This window comes from Leuciscus leuciscus, assembly GCF_965113295.1.
Source record: "Leuciscus leuciscus genome assembly, chromosome: 9".
Lineage (NCBI taxonomy): Eukaryota > Metazoa > Chordata > Actinopteri > Cypriniformes > Leuciscidae > Leuciscus > Leuciscus leuciscus.
The window spans coordinates 43,155,698-43,165,213 of record NC_138733.1 but is presented as its reverse complement, the minus strand read 5'-3'; the positions used below and the strand labels follow the sequence as shown (position 1 = coordinate 43,165,213).

Genomic DNA, 9,516 nt, shown 5'->3' with positions numbered 1-9,516 from the left:
CATTGTTTAAACTGGGCTGTGTTGGGCTGGGCTGTGCTTGACTTGGCTGGGCGATGCTGGGCTTTGTATTTTATACCATGTATTCTCCGTGTAAATTTATGTACCGAACCGTGACGGCCGTACCGTTTCAGTTCAATACGAATACATGTACCGTTCTACTTCATACACATACAGCTAGCAAGAAACGTTGACAAACGTACTCTTCTAATCATTACACTGGGTATCTAGTTAATGCAACTCGAACTCCTAATATTTTACTATAAGCAATTATAGAGATATAAACATAATCAAAGCACTTACGAGACACGCCTCTTCGTGTCTCGTCTGTGACGCTGTATAGGAACTCACTCGGCTAATAGCTGCCCTGATTGCTGCCTCGCGCTAGGAAATAAATTAATTACTGTTATAAATATAAAACGTCACTAAAGACCTATAATTTTCACAATCATTTTTAATGTTAAAATATATTTGTCTGGGACCCCCCAAAATCCAAAAATATAATTCTTACTAACAGATATGAAAACAATCGATCAATTTATCATATGTTGTGGACAACTGCAAATTTAGGAGTTCCCGCACTAAAAGTGTCTAAAAAGTAATTACAGTACCAACAAATGAACCTGTACCATTTCACTTAAAAATATCTTTACAAAGGTTTTTTAAATTAATAAAAAGTTACACTTACATTTGTAAAAGTTGCCGCCTCCAGTGTTGCCGTCCGCAATATTAATTTTTCCTTCGCGCTCTATCGCCTTACCGCGCTGGATCTTGTACATTGGATGTACACTCAAAATCAGAAAGGATTGTGGGTAAAAGTAGTGAACGAATGTAGGTGATGACCTCTACAAAATGGCCGACAAGGACTGATGGGACGTTGTCCTGCTCCTCTTCACAGACGATGAGTGGAAGGTGAATTTTAGAATGACACAACAGTCATTTATGCCACTTCATTCACCAATAACAGCTCGTTCCACACGTCATAGGCCTACGTCATTATGCCGTTTCTACATCATTTCACATTTCTAGTTTCGATGTTCAATCTCAAATGTTTGTATGCCCTCTCGATTGGATTAGAAAAGGTTAAATCACCCCTTACAATCCGGATTCAATTTTAATCGGATTTGGCCAATTTAATCTTACTGACGTGGTTACATGTGACTTTTTTTATTCCAACTGTGCAACTAGTCCGATTACAATTTGATTATTGGAGTCCATGTAAATGTCACCGGGTGACGAAGGCGGAACCAATCAAACAGTGTGTGTTTCCCTTGGGGAGCACTTCCGGGCAAACACCAGGCCGGTTCCGGTTCGCCCGTCATGGCCGACCGGGAAAGTAAACAAGGGAAATTAGCGGCAGCTGCATCGAATCAGAGTGGATGATGGTGGCGATGAGGACGGTAATTTTAGAGGGGATAAAAACAGAGATTTGAGGATCTGAAAGGAAGTGCGGGGGAGAGATAGGACGCGAAGGACAAGGCAGAAGAAAGAGCGCGAGTGAGTGCGAACCTCTGAGCTGGCTGGGAAGAAGATTTTCATTGTGAGTGTGAAGACCATTATCTGGGAAGAAGATAAGTACATGGTTTCTAATTGGTACAGAAGTACCGCGTCTGTGTTCATGGAGGCATTGGGATGTACTGGAGGGCTTGTATCTGTTTTTCTGCTTCTCTCTTTTGTGTATCTGAAGTTGGTGATCTGAAGGCACGTTCATTTTCCTGGATGAATTTCATGCAGTCAGAATAACGTCGCAAATTCCCCCTCGTCCTGTTTGAATACAAGCTGCTGACGGAGTGACCCAGGCTGAATGGAGTGAAGGCTTAAATCCACTGTGAGGTATTTGTGGAATTGCAGTGCTTACGAAGTGAAGTGTTCACGTGTGGAATTGTGGAGTGATTAATGTATGCACAAGTGTGAGGAAGTTTGATATACCCTGCCGCTCCAAATCCTTCCTGGGGACGTCCAGCCCACTGGGCTTGGGAAACGTTCTAAAATTTGACTGTGTATAGATGTGTGCAGGTGCCCATTCACCCCCACCCTGGAGAAGCAGAGAAAACCAGTCTCCCACGCCGCCTCGAGTTATTTGACCTAAACGACCGCTACCTCCTGAGCTCTACTGCTGTCCTGAGGGAATAAAGGAAGCCAGTCGTCCACGCTGTTCTGGGTTACTCACCTGAAGAGTCCTTGTATCCTGAGTATTCTGAGCTCCACGGCCGTCCTGAGGAAACAGATAAAGCCAGTCACTCATGCTGCTCTGAGTTATCGACTTGAAGACCCTCTTAGTTTGAGTATCCTGAGCTCTACTGCTGTCCTGAGGTAATAAAGGAAGCCAGTCGTCCATGCTGTTCTGGGTAATCACCTGAAGACCCTCCTAGTCCGAGTGTCCTGAGCTCTACTGCTGTCCTGAGGTAATAAAGGAAGCCAGTCGTCCACGCTGTTCAGAGTATTCTGTGTCTTACCGCTGTTCTGCAGAAACAGAGCAAGCCAGCTCCTCCCGCCTTTCTGGGTACTCACCTGAAGAGTCCTTGTATCCTGAGTATTCTGAGCTCCACTACCGTCCTGAGGAAACGGATAAAGCCAGTCACTCACGCTGCTCTGAGTTATCGACTTGAAGACCCTCTGAGCATCCTGAGCTCTACTGCTGTCCTGAGGGAATAAAGGAAGCCAGTCGTCCACGCTGTTCTGGGTACTCACCTGAAGACCCTCCTAGTCCGGGTGTCCTGAGCTCTACTGCTGTCCTGAGGTAATAAAGGAAGCCAGTCGTCCACGCTGTTCAGAGTATTCTGTGTCTTACCGCTGTTCTGCAGAAACAGAGCAAGCCAGCTCCTCCCGCCTTTCTGGGTACTCACCTGAAGAGTCCTTGTATCCTGCAGTATTCTGAGCTCCACTGCCATCCTGAGGAAACAGATAAAGCCAGTCACTCACGCTGCTCTGGGTTATCGACTTGAAGATCTTCATGTTCAGAGTATTCTGTGTCTTACCGCTGTTCTGAAGAAACAGAGCAAGCCAGCTCCTCTCGCTGTTCTGGGTACTCACCGGAAGACCCTCCTAGTCTGAGTATCCTGAGCTCTACTGTTGTCCTGAGGGAATAGAGAAAGCCAGTTGTCCACGCTGTTCTGGGTTACTCACCTGTAGAGTCCTTGGGTCCCGAGTGTTCTGAGTTCTACTGCTGTCCTGAGGGAACAGAGAAAGCCAGTCCCTCACGCTGCTTTGAGTTATCGACTTGAAGATCCTCATGTTCAGAGTACTCTGTGTCTTATCGCTGTTCTGAAGAAATAGAGCAAGCCTGCTCCTCCTGCTGTTCGGGGTTGCTCGTCTGAGGACCCTTGGGCGCCGAGTATCCTGAGTCCCCTGGTCGCTCTGAAGAAAAGAGAGTTTTAGTTCTCCATTCAGTTTTTCATGCTGATGCCATTTTAAGTATGTTTTAATATCCAATAAAGTCACTTGAGTTATCTCATCGATTGTCCTGTCTCGTGGTGTCCCCGTGGTGTAGCTCCTCAGAGTGGTAGTGGTGCGGGTGGTGGACCACCGGGCTCTGTCCCCACCCCGGCTTGTGACATAAACTTACTGTCAATCGGTGTAACAAGATGATAAATACGCACTAGGGACTTTTTAGTGACTACAATATAACTGACCCTATACGTTTTATATAGATTTTTTTACTTAACTGGCCCTATACTTCTGTAAAACATCAGAGAGAGAGAGACAGACAGAGAGAGAGAGAGAGAGAGAGAGAGACACAGAGAGAGACAGAGAGAGAGAGACAGAGAGAGACAGAGAGAGAGAGAGAGCGAGACAGACAGAGAGAGAGAGAGAGAGAGACAGAGAGAGAGACAGAGAGAGAGAGAGAGAGAGCGCGCTCTGGCGACGCTCGGAAAATACGATGAGTTTCACAATATGTTTGATCATTTCTTTTGCTACACACACAGGTGAGAGTAAATACGATAAGTGGGAGTGGTGTGTGTGTGTAACTGGCAGAGCAGCGAGACTGTCAGATCAGCACACACACACACACTCCTCACTGCAGCTTTACCGCCGAGGTGAGTGGCTTTACATTACTCTCATCACACCTGACGTTTACTAAGGCTTTAAAATGACTGCAGTGTTTTATTTTAGCCCGCAATGATCCAGCCTTTGAAAATGAATATGAAACTCTAATGGTCATAATAACAGCACTTACTGCAACTACGCAACTTACTATTACACTATTACTACAATTTGCAACAACAACTATGGTATAGAGTGATTAACTAGAGTGTGTGAAACAGTTTGAGCATCTCATAACAGCGCAGATAAAGGAAAACATGGCGAATATTTCCCTCTCCTGCACTTTTTAACTGTTTTCATGCCTCTGCGCGTTCACATATAGGAGTTTTTTTTTTTTTTAGTACAGCAAAATAAAATAAAAACTACTTGGTATGTCCTACTAACAACCAGTGCAACAAAAGGATCCAGTCAAATGATGTGTATATGTTTCTGCTGTTGCCCGGATATGGCATTACAGTGGACACACTGCCTCGTGTTATTGTTCTCATCAAATCACTGTCGTTAAGGAATGTCTGTTTCGTTTATGCTTTCTATGGGGTATACACTATAGATGAAACTTATTATATGCAATATGTCTATAGGGATACTGACTATAGTCCTGTAAATAGGTCTTCTAATGTGCTTCATGTGGTAACATCTAACATCTTTTATTTAAAATAGGATTGACTATGACTGAATCGATCTGAGTAAAAATTTGAATAAAATCAAAAATCAACGAGACACTACACAAGCTTTATGCAATTAATAATTGGACATATTAGCCACATTTTAAATCCATATTTACAACCCAGTTGTTGTATTAGTTTCCATTATATGAGCAAGAGTGTAAATGTTCTCCATGCTGTTGACATGAGTGACGAGAGAGCGAGGGAACGTGTTCCTGTGGTGTTTTGTGCCATACGACAAGGAACAATAAGTCACTGATAATTTAATATGGTCACACAAAAGCCTGATTTAACTAATATATCTAACATGACTGACAGATCTCATTCTCACGACAGCCCAGTTTCAGTACTTGACATTTATTTAATGAGATTCACTTGGAACGCAAGTGTGTCTCATTCATGTTTATCTTATTTCAAGTGATGAAAATGCTATCAATAATATCTGATTACAGTCCCAAAAATAAATAATGAAATGCACGTCACGACATCCGTTCGCGGAGACACGAATTCCTGTGGTGTAATTTGATAGGCTCTTTAAAGACACACACTAGCATTATCACGCATGATTTGATCTGTTGTTGTGCGCCTCACCCTGTTGTCTTCCCCCCTCAGCTCATAGCGAGGCTGTGTGGCCCTTCACATGGAAATGAAGAAGATGAGAGAGAATTTGGGCTGGTTGTACTACCAGTACCTGCTCATCACAGGCATCTATGTGCTGGAGCCGTGGGAACAGTCCGTCTTCAACACAGTCCTCTTTACGACGGTGGCCATGGTCATCTACACCTCTTATGTGTTTGTGCCCGTTCACGTGCGTCTGGCGCTGGAGTTCTTCTCTGAGCTGGTCCGAGAACAACCGGGGAGCACAGTGGCCCTCATGAACTAAAGATGAAGGAAAGACCCTTTTATTGATCTGCGGGCCACTCTTGTTTATTATTCTCCTCAGGAACAAACAAGCCCGATTCAGCCATGTTCAAGTCTTCCGTGTTCCCTGGATAGCTTGTATGCAAAAGTTTTGGATTGATCTCTGCGTGATTGCCAATCCTGAGGATTTGCATGACATCATCACAGACACTTTGGCCTATTGCTACTGAGCGATTAACGTCCTCTTCATCACTGGTTGATAATAAGGAAATCATTATTTTGACTCTATATTAGGAGTCCCTGATCGGACTGAGATATGATGATTATTTGCTCCAGTGCAAATTAAAACATTTAATTATTACAACATCCAAAAAAACATTTATTATTGCATATTTTATATTCTGTAAGTTTTGTAATCACCTTTGCAATGTGACTGGTCTAAATGAAGGTATGTGCAGGGTTATTTTTAAATGCACTTGATCACAAATCAGTGGCGGCCATTTTTACACTCTTGTGTTGATCGGACAGATGGTGGTGGGATCGTCTTCCATCGCTCCTGCAGTCTCTGCTGCGGATGCAAAAATGCATGATATGCACATAAATGTCTGGAATTATTGGCATCCACACATTTATAGGCACTTGAACATTCGTTTACTAAATTATTTTGGTTAATGGGTTACAGTTTATATTAGGTGTCACTGACTACTATGTACTGTTAGGAAGAATGTGCTTTTTGTGTTGATGTTGCATTGCAAAACCCTTGTGTTGCTGTTGAGGTGTGAGACAGGCACTGTAAGGTTAGGACAGGTTTGGTGGTAAGGGTAGGTTTAAGGGTGGGGTTTAGATGTAAGGGAAGAGCAATTAGTGCATTGTATCAAATAAAATCATTTAAATTTTAGTACATAGTAGTGAAAGACACTTAATATAAAGTGGGCCCGGGTAATGTTTTCAGTAACATAAGAATTCTCTCAGCTGTGTTGAAGACATGTTTACCATGTTTAAATTCATACCCTCAAATCTAGCACAGAAGAATCCTCTTTTGGCTAATCACGTCACTGAAATTCATTTTTACTTAATTTGTGTCTTGTTATTTTGATACTAACTACCTTTAAGTCACATTTCTGTATTTTTAACCGTATGTGTTAATGTCATGTCATAACATGTCTCTTGGAATAATGACTCAAATAAGTGTTGAGTGACACTTTTTATATCAGAATGTATTTTTCAGAAATAAACTAATTTGACAAAATATTTGTCCCATTTCCTGTAACACTTTTAGGATGTAAAACTTGCATGCCCTCAAAGGATATTTTGAAAATGATGTAAGACTTGAAAGCTGATTTCAACTAGGAAACGTTTTATTTTTAAAAATGTTTTGTCAGTGACGCGCTGACGCAAAAAAATAAGGCATATTTGTTTCCATTAAAAAATATATAAGCATCCTAAAATATATGTTTACATTATGGGCAAAATTGCATACATTTGATTTGTTTAAAGTAATTAAATACAATTAAATACTAATACACTACTATTTGGCCAGTGGAAAAGACTGAGAATAACTCTTCCCTGAAATGTTATAAAATTTGTATTTATTCTAAAACAAGGCAAGAATACTGAATGATTTTTTAGCAATGTAATGTGAGGGAAAATAATCCTTATCTCATATTTTCCTAATGTCTTGTGTTAAACGTGGTATCAAGTGGATGGGAATATGCATGGAAATTATATATTTCAGGATGGAGATGCATGATCGCATCTTTTGCACAGGCTCTGGCGTATACATGGTTTTATAAATCTGAAAACTTTTGTGCGTACGCAAAATCTAGCTTTTGTGTATACGCACACTTTTAGGATAAAAACTATTGAAAGTTTTATACATCAGGCCCCAGGTCTGGATGGGCTGTGAGTATGTAAGTGCCTGTTCATAACCTGTGGTGTGGGGTTGTTTGATGCGCTTTGGTCTTTTCTTGTGTTTCGCAGGAATGGGCTCATATCAGGTGCACTTGGACTTGAACACCTCTACCATCATGAGATCCACGTTTGTTTCGTCTACCTCGTGGCCATGGTTGGACTAGTTGGCGTTTGAATGTGTTCTTTATTTTTTCATTTCATTATGTTTTCCCCTAGAGCCTTGTAATAAATATATATTTTGTAATCCTATCTATTTTGCGATCGCCCTAATAAAAATTAAAAATAAAAATGGCCACAGAGTTAGAGAGTTTTTAAAACATCCTATGGTGGAGGAGTTGGACAAAATGTCCAAAGATCAGTTATTAGAGGTAGCAGCACACTTTGACATTGGGATCACAGCTAAAGAAAAACATCTAAAAAAGAGTATAGGACTTATTGTAAAATAAGCCTTGGCAGATTTAGGTGTGTTTACAACTAGGCCTGAGAGATCTGCTGTGTCTGAAGTTCAAGACCCTAAAAAGCAAGTTAATCCTCAAAAGAGTTTTCCTTGCTTAACTTATGAGCAACAGAGATACTTGATGCTCTTAGAAAGGGAAAATAGAAAAAGAATGGGTAACTCATCTTTGCAGGGTTTGGATGTTGCAAGAAGTCTTAATCTTATGCCCAAGTTTAATGAAGATGAGTTGAACACTTTCTTTAGTTTATTTGAGCATTTAGCAAATTTGATGGGATGGAAAGATAGTGAACTAACAATATTGTTGCAGTGTGTGTTCCAAGGTAAAGCGCAGAAAGGCCTATTCTACACTTAGGGCCCACATCATACACTCGGCGCAACGCGGCGCCAGGCGTGACACAAGTGTGTTTTGCCAGTTTCAGCCCGACGCAGTTCTCATTTTCACATCCTGCGCCACGTTGTTTAAATAGCAAATGCATTTGGGCCCGTCTGTGCGCTCATGGGCGTGCAGGTCTGAAAATGAGGTGTGTTCAGGCACATTGTTGGCGCGCTGCTATTTTGAGACAACTAAAATAGACTGAGCCATTGACTTTAGACCAGGTTTCAGTTGGTCAATTGTGTAGTCTATTATAGTATAGAATAGACTGCGCAATATTTTTTTTGTTATTTAAAGATAATAATAATGTTAGTAATGTGCGCCTATAGGCGGGTCCACAACTCGTGTACACTTTGCTTAACACACACACAGGGACGCGCAGCAGCACACAAGCATTTTTAAATATGAAAAAATAAAGGATTAAAATGTAAAAGATTATTATTGTGTACATAAATCTAAAAATGTTTACATGTCATAATGGATAGTCATTGCATGTATCAGAATTAGCCTACCTATTTGTTGTAATGGCGAATTAAATTGCCTAATTATTTGACCAATCATGCCAATACACACATGATTTTAAACTGACTCGTTAGGTTGAGGGTGTCAACAACCAGTAACAACCAGTCAGCCAAATCAAAGCCTGGATCCAACGCGGACGACTGACTGAATACTGGACATGTAATTTGAGTAAAACTTCACTCATTGAACTCCTCCTTTAATGTCCGTGTATTTGATCAGAATGTATGTATTTTTGAATTGTTCAGCCAAATGGAGAACCTGATGGGCCAAAGAATTGGGAGACAAAGAGGGTCCACCGGCCAAGGTACACATATCTGTTTCTGTCTGAGGTGGAGTGTCGCCAGAGGCTATGCCTATCCCGCAAGGCAGTAACAGACCTCTGTCATCTCCTGGCAGACCTAGAGACAAATGCATACTGCCCATATGCACTCCCCATTGCTGTTAAAGTGACTGCTGCACTCGATTTTTTTGCGATTGGGTCATTCCAACATCCACTGAGTTTAATTAGAGGCATATCCCAACCTGCTGTAAGTTCGCTATGCATACAGTAACATCAAGCCTAGTCCGACATGCGCACAAATTCATTAAATTCCCAATGACGGAGGCAAAGAAACAATGTATCAAAGACGAGTTGTACCAGAAGCTTGTCCAAGCAGGTATTCTGCAGCAGATTCTAAAGTGGGCGG

At 41.6% G+C, this 9,516-nt stretch overlaps 1 protein-coding gene across 1 annotated transcript; it reads left to right on the top strand.

Moving 5' to 3' along the window:
• Positions 1-3,942: 3,942 nt before the first annotated feature.
• sptssb (serine palmitoyltransferase, small subunit B) lies at positions 3,943-6,955 on the top strand. Its single transcript, XM_082178735.1, has 2 exons — positions 3,943-4,034; positions 5,319-6,955. Exon 2 carries the CDS (start codon positions 5,347-5,349, stop codon positions 5,587-5,589), a length of 243 nt encoding a protein of 80 aa, XP_082034861.1. The 5' UTR covers positions 3,943-4,034; positions 5,319-5,346; the 3' UTR covers positions 5,590-6,955.
• Positions 6,956-9,516: the final 2,561 nt, after the last annotated feature.

Coding starts and splice junctions, on each gene's coding strand:
- sptssb (XM_082178735.1), top strand. CDS start 5,347: ATGGAAATGAAGAAGATGAGAGAGAATTTGGGCTGGTTGTACTACCAG.